The sequence below is a fragment of the Balaenoptera acutorostrata genome, chromosome 15 (genome assembly GCF_949987535.1).
Source record: "Balaenoptera acutorostrata chromosome 15, mBalAcu1.1, whole genome shotgun sequence".
NCBI classification, from domain to species: domain Eukaryota; kingdom Metazoa; phylum Chordata; class Mammalia; order Artiodactyla; family Balaenopteridae; genus Balaenoptera; species Balaenoptera acutorostrata.
Genome location: NC_080078.1, coordinates 63,365,863 through 63,385,696, shown reverse-complemented (window position 1 = coordinate 63,385,696; position 19,834 = coordinate 63,365,863). Strand labels below are relative to the sequence as shown.

At 59.0% G+C, this 19,834-nt stretch overlaps 1 protein-coding gene across 5 annotated transcripts in view; it reads left to right on the top strand.

The window, feature by feature from the left end:
- The window catches only part of NOL4L (nucleolar protein 4 like), a 126,432-nt gene extending 110,725 nt beyond the window's left edge, over window positions 1–15,707 (top strand). For all 5 annotated transcript variants that reach the window (XM_057529630.1, XM_057529633.1, XM_057529631.1 and 2 more), the window contains 6 exons: window positions 6,407–6,675; window positions 9,044–9,229; window positions 9,309–9,500; window positions 9,689–9,811; window positions 10,251–10,452; window positions 15,039–15,707. In XM_057529630.1, the coding sequence (XP_057385613.1) occupies window positions 6,407–6,675; window positions 9,044–9,229; window positions 9,309–9,500; window positions 9,689–9,811; window positions 10,251–10,452; window positions 15,039–15,259 (1,193 nt within the window). In that variant the 3' untranslated portion in view covers window positions 15,260–15,707. The remainder of the gene's footprint in view (window positions 1–6,406; window positions 6,676–9,043; window positions 9,230–9,308; window positions 9,501–9,688; window positions 9,812–10,250; window positions 10,453–15,038) is intronic.
- Window positions 15,708–19,834: the final 4,127 nt, after the last annotated feature.

Sequence of the window (19,834 nt, the reverse complement as noted above, 5' to 3'; positions counted from 1 at the left end):
CCCGGTGTGGCGATTGGCGGCTCGCACAGAGCCGGGCTTGTGCGGACTGCGGGGCGCTGGCGCCCACATAAGGGCATTGTTTGCCGAGGTAAAAGGGGTTTTTGTCTCCTTCTGGAGACTGGACAGAAGGAGGAACAATTTCCTCCATTCATCACTAATTCCCCCATTTGAATAGCAGCGCATTGCCCCACGTTACATAGATGGGCACGCAGTCCTTCCCTGCCCATAGGCATTCCGGGCACAGGTGGTGGGCCCTGTGTCCTGCCCAGACCGGGGAGCTGCCCTTCGCCGGAGCCAGGGAGGCCTGGTTTTGTGGACATGCTCGGCAGGGGTGCGTTCCCGCCGCTTCCCCGTGGCCCCGCACTGCACTTGTCCCTGTCACTGCGGTCACAGGCTGGGGGCAGTCCTGTCCTGCTGGCATTGTTCGGAGCTCCGGCCGGCCGGCTGTGGGTGGGGTGCCCACCCTGGAGGGGCCTCCTGCCACAGCTGCACAGATAAGGACCAGGTGGAGACAAGAGGGTCACTTCCAGCTCCGTGTCCCGTGCCTGGAGGCCTGCACCCCCGGAAGGCCCGACTCCTGCACTCCGTGTACTGGGCCCTTGGTGCCCATGGGGCCAGCTGGGTTCTTTCACAGGGTCATAAAGTGTCAGAGCCCAAGAGGGCGTCAGCGGCAACTCCCTAGACTGCAGATAAGAGGAGCCAGGGAGGCGGGCTGTGCCCAAGGTCGGGAGACAGCGCGGCCCCGCACCTGCTCCCCCGGCCCTGCTCCTCAGGCATGGGTTTGCATGCGTGACTCCCTAAGTCACATTTTTTTGGAGAGGGTTGGGAGGAGGAAAGAACTAGGAACGGATCAGAACCCAGCTTGCCCCAGCCTGGGATGATGATGTTTCTCCCTCTTCCTCTCCCCACACAGTGCCAGGCAGGTCTCTGGGCCAGGGCTGTGCCGGGCGCTGGGGGAGGGCGGGCCCTGCAGCCAGCCCCTCCTGGGGTTGGGGTGGCCCACAGTGAGGAGAGGGCCAGTGGAGGCTCCGTTCCCTCGGGCCCTCCCGGGGGCAGGACCGTGGATTACTCAGAGACCAAACCAGGCACACGTGATGCAACCTGCCTCCGGCCAGCTTTAGCAGTTAAGGAAATCATTGGCTCCTATAACCAGAAAGTCTAGGGCCTTCTTTGGCTTTGGGCACAGACGGATTTAGGGGGGATTTGTCTGTGCCAGCTTGTCAGCCCTGCCTTCTGGGTGAGGGCCTCCCTGCTGAGTGGGCTCAGCAGCCCCTGGGGTGAGGGGAGGGTCCCTCTTCCCAGTCGTTTCTGCAAAAGCCCCTGGACTGACTTTCATGGGTCGAGCTTGGTCAGATGTCCATCACGGATCGCTGTGATGGGCTGTGCTGACTGGCTGGGCCTGGGGCACATGCTCACCCTGGAAGACTCGGGGTGCCCTCACCACAGGAAGGGGTGTGGTTTCTGGAGAGGCAGGAACGATCTGGGGCAGCTTACAGGGGCGCTGGGCACAGACCATAGACATAATATGTAAGAAGGTGATAAACACTCTGAAAAAAACGGGTAAAGGGGTCAGCGTGTCAGAGTGGGGGCAGGGAGGTCTTATTGAGAAGGTGACCTTTCAACAAAGCCCTGGAGGGAAGGGAACTCCGAGTGTCCCGAGAAGAGGGAACAAGGGCAGAGGCCAGGGCACACAGCTGGATGGGGTGACAGCGAGGGTGGGGGGCTGCCAGCAGGGCCCAGCGGGCCTGGGGAGAGTTTGGCTTCAGCTTGGGGGTTTGAACTCAGTCCGTGGACTGCGGCCGGGTCATCACCACTGCCTCGGGGGCCTCTGGACGGATACAGCCGCTGCCTTGGGGCCTCTGGACAGATGCAACCGCTTTTCTTGTCCTCAGCAGCCCTCTGCCCTGCTTTGGTCAGGGGGCTTCAGCCCTTGCCCCAGGGCCTACTCAGCATTGTCCTTGGAGGCTTCTCCCAGAAAGCCTGCCCTGCCTCCCTTCCTCCCTCCTGCCCAGCACCCACCCTAGTTCCACCCTCCCTGGGGTGAGATCCACAGCGGGTGGTCCAGAACTGGGGCCTCGATGGGTGCTTCAGTCAGAGAGGGCTTCCCAGAGGAGGAAGGGGTTGCAGGGGGAGTGGGGGGTGACAGGGATCAAGGCCGAGAAACTCCAAGGCTCTCTCCAGAGCCCAGTGTCCTCTAGAACCTTATGTTTGGTTTCTTGCTCCCTAGAGCATGAGCCCCAGGACAGTGACCACCCCCATCTTTTCACCTCAGTGTCCCCAGTGCCCCACACAGGCCTGACGCCCAGTAAGTGTTCGAGAAAGGAAGGGACGAGGGCAGGAACAGCATCTTCCCGGCCCTGTCCCTCTCCCACCTCCCCTTACCGTGCCCACCTCAGATCTGGCACCAAGCTGGGCTCCGAGGGGCCCCCAGAAGCCCACAGTCCAGTCTGGAAAAGCCATGCTCGGGAAGCAAGTGCATTACGAAGTGAGAAGGCCTGGGCGGGGGCAGGGGATGGGTTTTTTTTTTAAGCACCTATTCTTTGTGCCAGGTATTGTCTACACCTTATAAATCCTTTTTTACTGACATGGCATCCATTTTGAAAGGAAGTGAAGGGGTGTCTTCAAGGATACACAGCCCCTCTGCATTCTGCCTAAAGCCCATGGCCTCCCTCGTCTGCAGGAAGCGGACCCCGGGTTGCAGGCAGCCCATGAGCAGGTTAAGGGCGGCATGTTGGGGGGCGGGGGGAGGCGCTTGTGACTCACCTTTGCCCCAGAGGAGGGCTCTGTGTGTGTCGCTGGCTTTCCCTGACCCCAGATGCAGAGTGGAGGCGGGAGAGGCTTGGCCCCTGGATACATGCGGTGGCAGCAAATGGAGCTTGTAAACTGGAGCCCACTGGCCTACTCAAGGATTTTTGTTTTGTTTTGTTTTGTTTTGGGGGAATTTTTTGTGGTGAAAAATTTTGTGAAACATAAAGTTTGCCATTTAACCATTTTTAAGTGTACAATGCAGCAGCGTTAAGTACGTTGACAATGTTGTGCAACCAGCACACATTATTTCCAAAACAGAATTTTCATTACTCTAAACAGAAACTCTGTAACCATTAAGCAATAACTCCCCATTTCACCCTCCCCCAGTCCCTGGTGTCCCCTCATATACTTTCAGTCTCTATGAATATGACTATTCTAGATACTGCATGTAAGTGTCCTCATTCAATATCCGTCCTGTTGCTTCTGACTTATTTCACTTAGCGTAACGTTTCCACAGTTCATCCATGTTATGGCATGTATCAGAGTTTCATTACTTTTTATGGCTGAATAGTATTTCATTGCATAGATAGACCACGTTTTGTTTGTCCGTTTGTCCAGTAAGGTTTTTCAAAATGTGAACAATGTAAGTCAGTCACCAATATTTAAAAATCTGGATATTTACATAATGGTGCATATTTCCAGTTTCTTCTAAAAACTTGGAATGCATAGCTACACGAGGTCCGGGCTCCTGACCTCATGGGTCTCATCTGCCCAGCCACTTCCCCTATCAGACTGAGGTGGCATCTGCCAACTCGGAGGGGCCGTGCCACTATTGGAGCCAGCGCCTGAGGTGCACAGCCCTGGGGAGAGGGTGTTGGCAGCTCAAGAGTCTGGGTCAGCACCCTGGGCTCCTGAGCTGGAGGGCCCTGGGAACACACACACACACACACCCGCGCGCACACACACACACACCCACATGCGTGTGTCCTCACAGCACCCGAGCCTCCTTCATGCTCACGCCCGGAGATGCACAGGGCGAGAGGGTCCGTCCTCCCTGGAGGGAATCTGGCCGGGAGGCAGGCAGTCGGGTGCCACCTCTGGGCCCGTTCCTGGTGTGATGCTGCAGGAGGCCGTCAACCTGACGCCCATGCTGAGCGTAGTGACAGTTGGCTCCCTCTGTGCTTGGTGTGGTGCCCATTGACCCTCCTAGCAACCCCTCCTTCCAGAGGAGGAAGACAAGGCCCTCTGAGGTCAAGCAAGTGGCCTTTTGGGGGTGGTGCCAGGATGTGAAGTCACACCTGCAAGGTGAGCTAAGAATGGGCACCGGCCAGAGCTCAGAGGAGCTCAGACAGTTGGCCAGGAGGGGTGTCAGTCCTTGCCCTCCAGCTCCTCGACCCTGGCAGAGACTTCTGAATCCCGGGTGCTGGGGCTTCTCTGGCAACAGGCCCAGCCCTGGTGGGGACGTAGGCAGCTCTCAGGACCGACCCTGAGCCGCTGAAGGAGGCATGAAGTATCCCTCGGAAGGATGGGCACCAGGCTGGGCTCGGGGCTCTGAGTACCTCCTTCCTAGGGACAGTGGAGGAAGGAGGCCTGCTCTGAGAAGGTAGCGTTGAGCCAGGTCTTGAAGGTGGACTGACATTTACTGAGCTGGAAGCAACATGGCAGGCAGGCAGCAGAGCCCAAGCCTGAAGGTGTGAGGCTTCAGAAGTGGCCCAGCATAGTGGGACCTGGGCTGGGGGAGGCTGCAGAGATCATGGGACTAAGAACACACCCGGCACTCGGCAAGAGTGCCGACTCTTCTTGGGCAGGCTGTGGGGAGCAGGAAGGTTAGGGAACAGGGGAGTGATAGTTAGACTGGTGCTGGGAAAGGGTGGGGTGAGCGAGGGGAGCTGGGGTGCTGAGGGGGGAGGTCAGCCAAGGAGGCTGGATGGTGTGGGGGTGGGGTGGATGTGGTTTGGCAAGTTGGTGGCCCATTCACTTTCTGTGTGTTTCAGTAATGTGCATCTGTCCCCCCAGGAGGGCTGGCATCTTGGTCGTAGTCACTACTTTGTTTCTCAGCTTGGGACAGAGCCAGCACGCAGTAGGTGCTCAGTAAATACTACTCATTCCACAAATATCTAGGTTGGTCGCTGGAGACACTGCCAGAAGAAAACCAGACCCATCTGTGATTGAGGAGGAGGGGATGGGCGGTGAGGTTCCAGAGGTAGCAGGGCGGCTAGCCTGGGGACTGTGGGATGTAGCTGAGCAAGGCGGGGGGATCTTTGGGGTGGCTTTGAGTAGAGCCTGGAGCTGCCCTGCAGGAGGATGGAGAGAGCAGTGACTGCCCAGAGGAAGAGGGGGAGAAGGAGGGGCATCCTGGCCCAGGGGACCTGCGGCAGCCGAGGGGGAGGGGTGGCATGGCGCGGAGGCCTTTCCCATCCCCCTCTGCCCTGGGCCCTGGCTGCTTGATGGGCAGCCCGGCCCCGCCCCTGGGCAGCCGGGAGGCCAGTGATTGGTTGGCGAGCTAGAGCCGCTTGGTCGCCATGGGGACGCTCCGGAGGTGCGCGTGCCCAGTGCCCAGCACCAGGAACTAAATCTTCATAATCTGCTGGCTGGGAGGGTGGGGGTGGGGTCGTGCGCGACCCTGGCCTGGGGGAGGGGGTGGCCTGGGAGGCGGTCAGGGCTCACAGTGGCCGCCCCTCCCCCACCCACTCTGGTTGCAGGTGCAGAGCCGCTTGGGCACCTGGGCGCCACCAGGAACCACGCGGTACTCACCTGACAGTGACCCCGGGATCTTGAGCGTAGCTTGGGCCTCTGCCTTCTCAGCTGATCAAGCAGGTGGCTGGGGCAGGGTGGGGGAAAGGGGCCTGGAATTTATCTGAAGTGTCTAGGCCCCTAGTTAAAAGTTTGTCCTCCTAGATCCCCCAGCAATGCCGTGCTGTCTGCAGCAGGGGGCGCCCTCCACAGAGTTTTGTTGGGCTGTCACTTCAGGAAAGCAGGGATGGCCCATGAGGTGCCAGGGATGCACCCGCAGCCCTGGCTCTGGGTGTTCAGTGCCATGTGGCCGTGCACCAAGGGCAGATCTCTGTCTGCACAGGCTGCCAGGATTGGCCTGGGCCTGCTTGCTGGAGGGAGTGACTAACTGGGGCAGGGGTGTCACAGTGGAGCCATCCTTCCTCAGGCAGAGGATGGAGAAGTTCGAGGGTCTGCTTTGGGGAAGGGGTCCTGTGGGGAGAGGGTGTAAAGGGGCAAGGCAGTGGTGAGCTGGAGGAAGAGGGGGGCAATGGCCAGGCCCCATGCAGTCCCTGGGGTGTCCGAGGACCTCTGGACCTGCGGCAGGCAGGTCAGACTTGAGGCTGCAGCCACTCACTCCCGGGCCCTCCAAGCTGGATATGGCTTTTGTGGGGTGGAGGGCAGGAGGCACGCTCCATGGCCGCTCCGCTCCTGATGGCCCCAGTTTCTGGCAGAGGGACCCGGCCCCCACCTCAGGCTGGGGCAAGGCTAGCCTCTTGGCGCCCCCGGCGAGGACGGCAGCGCTCACCTAGTGCCCAGGGGTGCTCGTGAGGCCAACACAGGGCAAGTACCCCCTGTGGCTGCCGTGGCCACGTACCTGGTGGGGGGTGTCTCAGGGGACAGTGGGTGCTGAGGTGGGGCCTCACACCCAGGCCTCTTGTTTCAGACGACTCCTCTTCCGAGAGCGGCAGCGGCAATGGCTCCTCCACCCTGAACCCGTCCACCTCGAGCAGCACACAGGGAGACCCCGCCTTCCCCGAGATGAATGGCAACGGCACCGTGGCCCCCGTGGACTTCACCGCCACCGCCGAGGATCAGCCCATCAACCTTTGCGACAAGCTCCCGCAGGGCTCAGCGCTCGGCACGCCCTCCTACCCCTCCGACGCCGATGGACTGCGGAGCCGCGTCAAGTACGGGGTGAAGACCACCCCCGAGGTGTGTGGGGCTGCGGGCTGCTGCCCCGCCAGAGCTGTGAGCCTCTGCCGCGCCCGTACACGGCAGGGTTGTGCGGGGCTGAGGTGAAATCACGCGTACCGGGGTTGTGACACGAAGTCAGGGTGGTAGCCGTGGCTGCTCTGCCATCATTTTCCTGGGGAGGCTCTGGAATGGGAGACCGCTCAGTTGACCTCGAGCAAGGCCCTCACTTCTCTCAGCCTGCACCCCCATCTGTGAAGTGGGGTTGTTGGCCTCTGCCTTGGTGGATGTGGTGGGTGACGTGTGGCCTGGCCCCCCTCTGCCTCCAAAACAGAGTCTGCTGTGAGGAACAGCAGCAAGTGGGCTACATTCAGCACAGAGGCCCAAGGCCTCATGTTTGCTGGCTACTCTGCATGCCTGTCCCCATTCTACAGATGGTGCAGAAAAAAGGTGAGGCCTTTGTTTGTGGCCCCAGGGATGTGGATGTGTGAAACTCAATAGACCAGGCTAATGGGGGGCGGACAGGTGCCCCACCATTTGGCGCTCCCCTCCCCCTCCCCTGTTGCTTCCGAAAGCCATCTCCGGGCCACTGAGGTCTCCTGCAGCAGTGCAGTGCGGCATGGGGGGCGGGAGCTCTCCTGGGGGGTGTTTTCTTCTGCCCGGGCTAGGGGGGCCAGAGGTGCCTTCTCAGAGCCCTACACTCCTAGGCTGCAGCCACGGGCCCCTGCACAGGTTCCTTCCCCTCCCAGGGCCTGTTTTCTCTTCTGCAGAGGGTGTGGGGTGGGCGCCAGTGCTGGCTTCCAATGACGTGTCTCGTGGGAAGGTTCTGTACAAATGAATGGGTGTTCAGTCGTCGCTGTGTGTCTGAGCCCAGGCTGCGGGGCAGGTACTGGCCAGAGCACTGTCTTCCCTTCTTTGACTGGGTTCCGGGGGCAGGCACAGCTGCTGCCTCGGCAGGCAGAGAGCCAGAGAGCGTGAGTTTGCCACCGCGGCCTCAGGCCATGTGTGTGGACCATGGAAGTGAGATGGGAGCATGAGCGCCACTGATAGCTCTTCTGTCTCCACTGACGCTGGCAGAGGATTGGCCAAAGAGCACCTGGGAATGTGACTTGCCCAAGGAGCCTTTGACCCTCGGTTGCGAGTCTGACACAGCCCAGTGGGAGGCCAGAGGACCTGGGTGTCCTTTCCCCTTCAGAGTCTATGTGTGGATCAAGAGATGGGCACGAGGCCAGGGACCCTGGGAGGGCCAACCCCGGTGGGTGTGGTCACATGGAGGCTGGTGGTGGCAGCTACCGTGGGGCAGGGCACCAATCAGTGTCTGTCTTTATACGTGTGTCAGCAAGAGCTGTATGCCGTCTGGGCCACTATGTGGCCACGTTGCAGGGTGTGATCTGCGGCTGTTTGTTTCCTGGGCCTGACTGCCTACTAGATGCCCACCTCCTTGAGGGCAGGGACCATGTCTCTAGGACACTGCTAGTCAGGGTACCACTGAGTAAAGTCAGGACTCGCCAAAGCCGCAAACTTTCTAAAAGGCAAACGACAGTGGTCCTCGGGGAGCCTTCCCAGAGCACGTGTGGCAGGGGGCAGGAGACCAGATGGGAACTGAGCAGTAAAGGATGAAGAAGATGGAAAAAGCAGAGAGGAGAGTGGGGAAGTGCATTCCCAGGAGAGCTGGGGAAGGGTCTTGTTCCAGGAGGGGCTCAGGGGGTGGGTCCCTTCTCTACTGCAGGACAAGGTGACTGCCCAGTGGGCTGTGCCTGGTTCCCTCTCCCCTTCCTACACACGCTCTGCATCGGGGCTCACGGTGACTTCCAGGGGTGGCGGCGGACAGGAGAAGCCCAGCCCGGGAGCTGCGGGGATGCCCTTTTGCCTGATGGGCCTGTCTGTTTGGCTGGTTCTCTCCCAGCCCATCTGTTCCTCATCCCCGACAGACAGCACACTCACTGCTTTTGTGACAGCTCGGTTGTCAACTCAGGGTTGCAGCCCCTTGGGGACCAGGGAGGAAAACCCCGAAGCCAGAACACATCTTGGCACAAGCAGGAGAGGCTGGCTGGTGGCAGGAAGGAGCCCTTTCTGTGTTTGCATTTCCCTCGTGCGATGAGGCACGTCCTGGCGTGGGCACTGCTGCCGAGTAAACCACTATCCCCTGCACTGAAGTCCTCCAGGGCGCCAGGCCTCTGCATGTGTGGTTGTGGGCAGTCCTTCCTACAGCCGCCCAGGGAGGGGCGGCAGCGTCGCTGTCTCCGTGTCACAGGGGGAAGGAGCAGAAGGAAAGTGACTTGCTCAGGGCCTTGCAGCGTGGCTCACGCTGGCAGCTGGGTGTGCTCGCCGCGCCTGCCCCCACGCTCACCGTGGCCTGACCCTCTGCCCCCCCACCGCCCTCTCTCAGTCCCCCCCCTACAGCTCGGGGAGCTACGACTCCATCAAAACCGAGGTCAGTGGCTGCCCTGAGGACCTGACGGTGGGCCGGGCCCCCACAGCAGATGACGACGACGATGACCACGACGACCATGAGGACAATGACAAGATGAATGACTCCGAGGGCATGGACCCTGAGCGCCTCAAGGCCTTCAACGTGAGCGCCCGCCCGGGACGGCCGGCTGGGGCGGGGGCTCAGCCGGGCCAGCCCTTCCCACAGCCTGTGTCTCCTGCAGATGTTCGTGCGTCTCTTTGTGGACGAGAACCTGGACCGCATGGTGCCCATCTCCAAGCAGCCCAAGGAGAAGATCCAGGCCATCATCGAGTCCTGCAGCCGGCAGTTCCCTGAGTTCCAGGAGCGGGCCCGCAAGCGCATCCGCACGTACCTCAAGTCCTGCCGGCGCATGAAGAAGAACGGCATGGAGATGGTGAGCCCCAGGCTCCCCGCACCCTCCCGGCCGCCCGGGCGCTTTTCCCACAGCCCTCCCAATACCCCTGGAAGCAGGCGTTGTGGCCCCGGGTTCACAGAGGAGCCCAAAGCCCAGTGCTGCCCTGCCCACCTCTAGGGCAGGGTCTCTGCGCCCTAACACTGGCTCCATCCCCATTCTGCCTGCAGACCAGACCCACACCTCCCCACCTGACCTCGGCCATGGCAGAAAACATCCTGGCAGCTGCCTGTGAGAGCGAGACGAGAAAAGCAGCCAAAAGGATGCGCCTGGAGATCTACCAGTCCTCTCAGGTGCCTGCTCGCTGCCAGCCACTGGGAGGGTGTCCTCAGCCGTCCCGCAGATACTACCACGGCCCCTGGGTGCAGAGGGAGCAGGGAGGGCGTCCTCAGATGGGAGATGGAGATGCTGGGGGGAGGGGGGCGGTGGGGGGGGAGTCTGAGGAGCCCAGACACAAAGGCCTTGCAGACCTAGGAAGGGAATCTGGACTTCATCCCGAGCCCTGAGAGTGTCTTCAGCCGGGCAGGAACAGATTAGCTCTGCCCTGAAGACAGATGAGCAGATGGGGGGCTGGGGGAGGCCCTGGGCAAGGCAGCCACGGGGAGAGGCAGAGTCCTGCAGGTCCCGCGCCGGGTCCCGGCAAATCTGGGGCCACCAGCCACCCCCGTCCAGGAACCGTGGTCAGGGCTTGCTGCGCCTGTGGTTCCCCAGCGCCTGCCTCCCGCTCTGCAGGACGAGCCCATAGCCCTGGACAAGCAGCACTCCCGGGACTCCGCAGCCATCACCCACTCCACCTACTCACTGCCAGCCTCCTCCTACTCCCAGGACCCTGTGTACGTCAACGGTGGCCTGAACTACAGTTACCGTGGTTACGGGGCCTTGGGCAGCAACCTGCAGCCCCCTGCCTCCCTCCAAACAGGAAATCACAGTAATGGTGAGTGCGGGACACCAGGCTCTGCGGCTCCCTGACCAGCCGCCTTGGGAAGGGGGCGGGGCAGGCGGGGAAGCAGCAGAGGCAGGCCGGGAAAGTGACTCCTTCTTGGCACAGGGACCCTCCCCATCTCATAATCTTAGCCAGTCCTTAGCTTGGAAGGCAAGGTTAAAACGAACAGCCTTCCACTCCTTTCTGGCCTCCCCGGAGGCTTGCTGGGCCTCTCCCTGGTCCCCCGCCGCTGCCCCACTCCCACCTCCACGGGCCACTGGGAGCAGAGTCCCAGCCAAGGCCCTGCTCTTCACCTGAGTTGAGCCTCTCCACACCCTCATCTCACACAAAATGACCAAGTCTCAGTGAGACGGTCGCTGGCCCAGGTCTTGCAGAGTTGATGGCAGAGCCAGGATTTGGTCCCAGGCAGGTCACCTCCCTCTCCAGGCCACCACTTAAGACCTCACTTGTGAGATGAAGGTTCTTTTTTTGAAAAGCATTTCTTAATTTTTAAAACACATTTATTTATTTTATTTTATTTATTTTTCGCTGCGTTGGGTCTTCGTTGCTGTGCACGGGCTTTCTCTAGTTGCAGCGAGCAGGGGCTACTCTTCGTTGCGGTGCGCGGGCTTCTCATTGCGGTGGCTTCTCTTGTTGCAGAGCATGGACTCTAGGCACACGGGCTTCAGTAGTTGTGGCACACGGGCTTCAGCAGTTGTGGCTCATGGCTCTAGAGCGCAGGCTCAGTGGTTGTGGTGCACGGGCTTAGTTGCTCCGTGGCATGCAGGATCTTCCCAGACCAGGGCTCGAACCTGTGTCCCCCTGCATTGGCAGGCGGATTCTTAACCACTGCGCCACCAGGGAAGCCCCGAGATGAAGGTTCTTTCACCTGGGAGCAGGGCCCCAGCCCTTTCTGCTGCACTGTGGGGCCCCATCTAGGTCACCTGGGGCAGTGGTTAGCCGTCTGTCCCCCGCTCTAACCCCAGGAGCTGGTGATTCCCTAGGTGCCCCCTGTAACTCTGCCCAGGTGACTCTGATGCAGACGGAACACAGGCCAATATTGGAGAAACAGTCCCCAAAAGATAGAAACCTCCCCATGGAGCTAGGTGCTGCCCTGAGTGCGGACCTCAGGCCCTTTCACGCTGAGGCCTGGGTGGCAGGTGCGGCAGGGGAAGAGCGAGTTCCCCTGGTGGAGGGCAGCCTGGCGGCCTCCCAGAGCTGGCGGGGTCAGGTGGGGGTGATCCCCGGGCCTCTTGAGCCAGGCATCTGGATTTAGTTCTGTGTGCAGTGGGAGCCACAGATAGGCTTTAAGCAAAGGAGGCTATGAAATGTGCTGTCTGCCCTTGTGGTGAGATTTTAATGGGGAGTACAGGAGGCAGAAGCAGTGTGCTTTGGGGGTCGTTCAGAGGCGAGAGGAAAGGCTGGGGGTGACAGCAAGTTGCTGCTCGACGAGTAGGTTAGAGGAAGGTGCCGCCCGCAGGCCAGGGAATTCTGGTTCTAGGTCTTGGCTGAACGTGCCTGAGAATTCCTCTCAGGCCCTTGTCCTTGGCCATGGGAGACCCCTTACTGTTCCTGGGCAGCGATGGAGGCAGCTGGTCCCTACCCATGGCAGAAAGCCCAGACACCCTCGCTCACCTTGCCCCCTACCACCGGCAAGTACGTGCGGGTCCCTGGAAGATTCCTGCCTGGGCTTAACTTCTCATCCTTTCCTAATGCCTCTTAACCTAAAATAAGAGGCTGCCTGGCCCTAATCCCTGAGGCTGAGGCCGGAGTGGCCAGCTGCAGCAGGGGTGAAATGGCTGTCCCAGGTGGGCTGCTTTCCTTCCGGGAAGGAGCACAATCTGACAACCCTGCTGAGTGGGGACCCTGGTAGAGTGTGTCTGGAGACAGGTGCGGGGCGGGAAGTTAGAGCCCCCCTGTTGCGCATGGGGAGGGTCCTTCCCAGGGGGCAGGCGATGGTGATAGGCCCCCACCTGGCACCACGCAGCAGGGCCTGTCTCGGGCCGCAGCTGCCAGGGCTGCTCCGGCCTCTCTTGAGGGCCAGGCCTGCTGCCCTCCCGCCCTGTTCACACTTGCCGCAGAGGCTTCAAGAAAGGCCACTAGCTCTGCCCCTGTACCTCGGTCTCCCTGGTTCCTTAGAAGTGGGTGGTGAGGTCACGGAGGCCGAGATCTGCTCGCTGACCTCCTGCCTGCGGCAGTGGCGTCCTGTGAGCACTGGGTTTGGGTCCAGCAGTTGGAAGAACACCACGGGCAGTCCCAGTCCCACTGCCCTCCCAGCAGCAGCCCTTAAACGAGGGTTCAGCCCATTTGGCACCTTGGTTGGGCAGTCGTGTTGGTGGCTCAGAGCTCCTCACTTAGATCATGGGCGGATCTGGAAATCCAGGTCAGCCCAGATAGACTCCGGGTCTGCCTGTCTTACCTGGGGTGCTGGGCAACTCGCACCCGCTCCGGCCCCTCTAGCAGCCACCTGGCCACCTGAGTGGCTGCCTGTAACCAGAGCCCTGGGAGAAGAGACGGAAGGCCTGCTCTAAGCATAGGAGTGAAGAGGACAAGGCTTGGGGGTGGAGGGAGGAAAGAGAGGAAGCCCAGGGCCAGCTCACACCCACGTGGCAGGCGGCTCCGGCCTTCCTCTGCCATCCCCAGCCAGTGTCTGGAGGAGACCAGACCCTGCAGCAGCCGGGAGCCAGCGCAGGCACCCCTGCCTGCTCCCAGACTATCCCCGCAGGCGCCCATGTGGGAGCCAGCCACCTGCTTGGCTGCCCTTCCCAGCAGTTCCCAGCCCCAGTCCTTCCTCCTGTGTTTCATTTTAACGGACTTCCCTCGACCCTCAATTCCAAGGATGTTCCTTAGCAGGCCAGTTCCCAGGACCTCCTGCTCGACATCCCTGTTCTCTGATGAGAGAAGAAATAACCCCATGTGACAGACTGTCCCATCTTAGATTCCAACTTCCTTCCCCATTTGGGGGCTGCACCAGCTTCCTTTTAGCAGTAGTCGAGTTTCCACAATTTCTCCCAAGATGTTACTTCTGGTCTACGTGTCTCCAGTGACAAGGGCTTGTCCATCTCTGTAGCAGCATAAAAACTGCCACTATAGGGAGTTCCCTGGTGGCCTAGTGGTTAGGATTCCGGGCTCTCACTGCCGTGGCCCAGGTTCAGCGCCTGGTCAGGGAACTGAGATCCTGCAAGACTCATGGTGCAGCCAAAAAAAAAAGAAAGAAAGCTGCCACTGTAGGTGCAATAATGATTCAAACTGGCTGTCGGAACCAGTGGGGTAGTGGGGAGCTGGCTGGTAACTGAGAACTGCCTCACACACCCATGTACGATGATCTCTGCTTATGGGGGTTGGGGGCTGGGCAGGGCACAGGGAGACGGACCTAGTTGGGTCACAGAAGGCCTCCCAAGCAAGCTTCCGCTCCCACACCGCCAGATCCTCTCCTTTGGCAGTTTTCTTGCTGAACACCTCGAAAGAATGCTCCAATTCCAGGAGCTTCTGTGTCTCCTGGAAGCCCTTTCCCAGTGGGCCTCCCGTAGGCCGAGCATCCTGAGCCGCGCTGAGGGGTTCACCGGCGTGGCTCAGCCCCAGGGCCGGGGGCCCAGGGAAGTTAGGAATCGCCCATGGCGGGGCCAAGCAGGCCGCCAGTCCGGGCTCGCTGACTCCAGAGCCACGGCGCACCCCACAGAGCCGTTTGGGAAAGGTGGAGGGGAGACCAGGCCTGGTGGCCCCAGCACACACCCCCAGTGTGTTTCGGTAAGACTGCAGGCTCCCTGTTTGTTGCCACCGTTCAAGGGCAAAGGGGAAGTGATTTCTCTAGAGGGCCCCTCTGGGTCCTGTCTGACCTTCCCACCTTCACACACCCACCCTACACTCTCCCGTCCCAGCAGCATTAATCTTCCACCTCGCTTGGGCACGAGAGAACTTCTCAAAGGCAAGGGGCTTCGAGGTGCTGCAGCCCATCGGGAGGAGGCTCAGCCCCCAGCACCTCCCTCCACCTGCGCCTCCAGCCGCTCTCCGGCAGGGCGCGCTCTGTCTGGCCGCTCCAGCCCCGGCCTCTTTCCCAGGCCCAAGCAGGGCAGCCCAGGGCAGCCAGCCTCCTTCTTGCTCTTCCCCGGCGGCGGCTGTGGCGGCGGTTGAGAAGCCCCTTCCTTGTCTCATGAGGCGCACACATGGGTGCTTCTTTTCCTGGCCTTCTGGGGCTGCACTCTGGGCTGTGTCCGGGGCTTTCCACACCCTGTCCCCCTCGGGGGCGTCGGACCCCCACCTACCGGCAGTGTCTTAGCCGCCCCCTCCCCCCACCAGCTCGAGGCCGCCTCCTCACCCGGAGACCAGAGCCCAGAGCGCGGAGGCCTGACAGTCCTCAGAGAGTAGCCGAGGTGCGATGAGTGCCAGGGAGCTGGCATCAGAGTCCTGCCCGGCCCGAGGCCAAAGCCTCCTCCCGACCCCAACGCAGGATCACCCTCGGGCTTAACAGAGAACCCCACGTCTTGTCTGCAGGCCCCCTTCTAAGCACTAGGGGTACAACCGTGGAGACAGACGAGGGCCTCGGGCCCCCAGGATAGGGGAAAGGGTGCCCCTCCTCACCCTGGCTCCCCTCCTCGCAGGGCCCACGGACCTCAGCATGAAAGGCGGGGCCTCCACCACCTCCACCACGCCCACGCCCACGCCCTCCAGCAACAGCACCAGCCGGACCATGCCCACTGCCCAGCTCAGCCCCACCGAGATCAGTGCCGTGCGGCAGCTCATCGCCGGCTACCGGGAGTCCGCCGCCTTCCTGCTGCGCTCAGCAGATGAACTGGAAAACCTCATTTTACAGCAGAACTGACCCAGCAGCACGTGGAGTGCACTACCCTAGGGAAGGAGGCTCTCCCAGCCCCGGACCGGCTTCCCGCCTCACCAGTTGGTACCTTTTGTTTTTTGAAAGAGGTGGATGCAAAAGAGCTGTTTCTAGCCACACTCCAAGCGCCTGAGACTCTGGGCACAAGGACACTTTTTTTTGGAATCTCACCACACGGGTGCTCTGACCTGCTTGGAAGAGGCCAACGGGGCAGCTTTGGAAGGGCTGGGGCTCCCCCTGACAAGGCGCTGGGGCCGCAGCTCTATTTAGAATCATCTTCGTGGACCCTGATGTTAGAATCCCACCCCCAGATAATTACCTTTCAAGTCTTAGGTGAGCAGAATTGCATATTTATTGAGAAAAACAAAGTGGACCCTTTCTTCCTCTCCCCTTAGTAATTTATTTTTCTGAAAATGGATTCTTTTGTGTTTGTACAGATTGCCAGTCTGTGTCTGTCTGATCAGAAGGATGTATCCCTGTGACCTAACATTCCATATCACTACACTGGCGCGGGCTGGGGGCCGGCAGGGCTGGGGGCAGCGGGGGCGCCGGGCTGGCTGGCCCTCTGAGCGCCCAGCCCCGCCAAGCAGGAGGACCTCACCCACACCCACTGCAGAGCAAAGACAAACAAAAGCGGCTCCCCCTCCCCCATCCCACAGACGCCCCAGTCACACGGTCACCCGTATTCTACCTCACACTCCAGCGTGGGCTTTTCCAGGATGTGCTCTGAGCCTGTTCTGAACGGCTGTCTCCCACCTCCCCCACCCAGTGTGTCTGCCTGGGAGGTAAGTCCAGAGGGGAGGCCAGGAGCTGGAGCCCAGGGAGGACCTCGGCCCTCGCGAGCAGCCGCTGGCCGTCCCCTGGCCCGGGCGCTTGACAGGACAGAGTGCTGGGGCACGGCAGCCGGCCAGCTGGGCCCTTGCCCTCACCCTGCCCCCAGGGAGCCAGGTCTGAACACTTCTCCGCACAGGCTCTGGCCCCTCGGACACCCGCCGGGAAGGGCCCCCGACCCCACCCCCCTCTTTTCTGCAGGGTGCGCCCCTGGCTGTCAGGAAAGGCAGCTGCGAGCTCCCGGGTGGACCGCAGCTCCCGTCCCCTGCCCCCGTGGCTGGAGGAAAGGGACCATCAGCAGAAGTGGAGAAGCCACCTGGGTTCTCCTAGGACCCTCCCTTCTGCAGGAGCCAGTCCTGGAAGAAACCCATAATCCCTGGAGTGTGAAAAAGGGCAAAAAGAAAAGGCTGGCCTGGCTTCCTTCCTCCCCGATAGGCACTTCCTCTTGCTCAGTGCAATACCTACCAGTGCTGCTAAAACCAGGGATTTGCCCAGACCTCACAAGGCCCACAGGGCCTCTCCATGCAACACTCCGTAGCCATGACAGCAGCCCTCTGCTGCCCGCCCCTGCCCGGAGCTGGCAGAAGCCCTCTGTTGCCTTTCCGCCCTCAGAGCAAAGAGGTCCCAGGGGAGCCAGGGCCGAGGGGACCCTAGGGTCGAGAGCCGCTCGACCCCAAAGCAGGCACCCCCTTCCCAAACCAGCTTTTCTGCAGCCAACTGCCTCCCGGCACTGGCAGACCACCCTCAGGAGGGGTGGTGAGGGGCCTCCGGCGTGGATGCCTCCCCCTCCTCGGATCCACGACTGAGCTACGGGCCCCGGATCCAGAAAGTCGGAAGGGCAGGGGGTCCTGCCCCCTGCCTGCTTCCAGCCCCGAGAGGTTGAGGGTGGCCTTTGCTCTCCCAAGTGGCCTCCAGCACCCCACGCAGCCACACCACCTCTGCCTTCCATCTGACTAGTCCCCAGGCTCCAGCCGGGGCCGGGACGCCGAGACCCGCCGTCAGCACAGCACAAGCTCCAGTGCCCGAGGCCGCTCCCACCCCCCAGCGTCCACACGTCCCGCCCCCATCTGCTCAGTACTACTCCCGGACGTTTGAATTTGTGTAAATATTTATTTTTGTGTGTGAACAATACTACAAAAGGTAATCAGTAGATCTTTTGCAAAATGTTACCCCAGGCAATTTGTGAAAATCTTTTAATGTTGAAAACTGGCACAGACAATCGCCGCCTTAGAATTCTTGACATCAACTGCTTCACATGTCATTTCTCCTCCCGGAGGCAGTACCCAAGCCAGGCACAAACGGTTAGCTTTTCTGAACACACAGGAGTGAGAAAGACTGGGGAAGGGGCTTCCGCCACTACCCGCACAAGGGATTAGATCTGAAGCTCCGTATAAGCTACAGTGTGAAGTGTTTTTCTGAGTCAAGCTTGTCCTAACTGACCACCTTCAGCGGCCTTAGCACCGCGGTAAGAGTGTATGTAGGTTCAGTGTGCTTCAAAGAGAAAGGAAGCAAATGATGATAGTGGTCAAGGTCCACTGGGGCTCCCAGAGCCCCTCCAGGACAGTGGATCCCGTCACGTTGACCCCACCTCTTGGGTGGGCTCCTTCCTAGTGAAGCTGCACGTGAAGCCCTCGTGACGGCAGAATCAGGAGCAAGTTACTGTGTGGAAACAGGATTCCATTAGCTAGTCCAGTCAGGGAACTTGTTCAGTTTTGCTTTTGTTTTAAAAGATGCAGCGTCAACCCCATCCCTCTCCTCCGGACTTGGAGAAGCACCAAAGAGCTGGCTCTGCTGAACCCAGCTCGCTGCTGTCCCCCCCTCGCCCCAGGGACTGCCTTCTCCTAAAGGGAGCGTCCAAAGCCCTGCCCCACAGCCAGTTCTTACGGAGGGCCTCAGGGCACAAATTGATCATTTGGGATCCTACGTTTAAGAGGTAATGCAAGAATAGAATATACCAGTTCCAGAGTCTTTGCAGGGGGCTAATCCCACAAGGTTAGAATCAGAGGAGAAATGGGAATTTGGTCTTAGTGGTGGATCATCTGGTAGACCAGTGAGAGTACAACCCATCTAAAACTCATTTTACCGTCACCAGTCAGTTTATACCCAAGGACAGTGTTGAGGGGGAGGGGGACCGGCAGGGGGTTGGAAGGTTTCAGAAGATTTCAAACAGGTGGAACCCAGCCATCCCTATTCCCAAGGGCCACTTATGACTCCAGGGGTGGTTATAGGATTAATTACCAGTTCATTTTCAAAATGCTGCTTTGAACTCAGAGGGTTGATACTTTTAATTTGTAATTTTTTGTAAAACTTTTTACAAGATAGTAAAGTATTTCACCAGAATACCAGTTTCAATCCGTCCATGGTCTGATTTTTATATAATTTAGTGGTGCTTTAGAAACTTTGTTTTTGTTGTTTATGAGCTAAACAGCTCAGTCCTTTTTCGCCTGTATCTACCTAAGACCAATGTGAACCTTTGTATTTTTGCTCCTAATTTTGGACTCAGTGAAAGTGTACTGTTTACATGTACAGATGCCCCGGTCCCTGTGTGTCCTGCAAGACTCGCTCCTGAGGAGGAAGGTGCACCTCAAAGCTCATCTGCTTAGCAAAGCCACAAAACAAAAACCTCTCACTTTTTACCTATGTTTCCACCTAAAAACAAAAACAAAAAACCTACACCACACAGAACTCAGATTTGCTGAAGAATACTTTTCTAAGCTCAGAAAAATCTCCATGCGGCAGATGGCCCATATGCCTCTGTCATGTGGTCCATTTAGGAGCAGGGCTCAGAAGGGAGACTTCCTTTCGGCTGCAGGTGGGAAACTGCGTGGACTCATGAAAAGTGAAAGTAGGACTTGGCTGCAGAGCCGGGGGTGGATATAGCTCTTCTCCTGACAGCCTGGGAATGGGAAGGTCACGTTGACTCATGGGAGCTTCAGGGTGAAGCCACCCAAGATTTAGGGACAACCCGAGAGGTTTCCAATCCCCTGGCATAATTTAGACACGTTGGGGAAGAGCGCAAGTTCCCTACCTGAGATGAGTTTTAAGACTTTCCAGTGCAGATGGTATAAGCGTTTCTTCAGGGTCCCCTGGAGGCAGCTCATTCATGAGGCGTCACCTCTGGGGATGGGCAGGGGGCTCCAGACAGTAAGCATATGGCACTTAAGACAAACAGCAGACGGCACCAACTTTTAAAGATGACTCTTTATTACTTAATCAATGGCTTCACCTCTAAATTATATTTTTACAGATATGCACCTATGCAACTTAACGTGGCTCTTCTAAGCAGGTGAGGACTTCCTCCTCAATGCTCTATAAAAATTATTTGTGTTCTATATAGTGAGTTTTCCCAGTAAATGTGGCTTAATATTTTAATTCTTAGAATGTGTCTTCTCTATGTGATGCAACTAAATTCTGTTTTGTTTGTGGAATGACTAGCACAGGCCAACTCCCTCTCCCCTCACTTAACAAAAGACCAATGAGCTGTTAATCGAGCTGTTATCTCCATGGTATTACTTGCTAAATGCACTGATTTCATAAGTATGTGGAATCCTTTTTCTTTTGAATCTGTATATCATATATAAGACTGAATCTACTTAATAAACACTGAATAACAAACTGAATGCTTTATTTCCACTGTGTCCTCTCAACAGCAGCACTGCCAGCCAGTTCTGTTCCCTCCAACTCTAGTCTGGCACTGAAACACCATTCTACCAGTAGATGCCACCTTTTTAA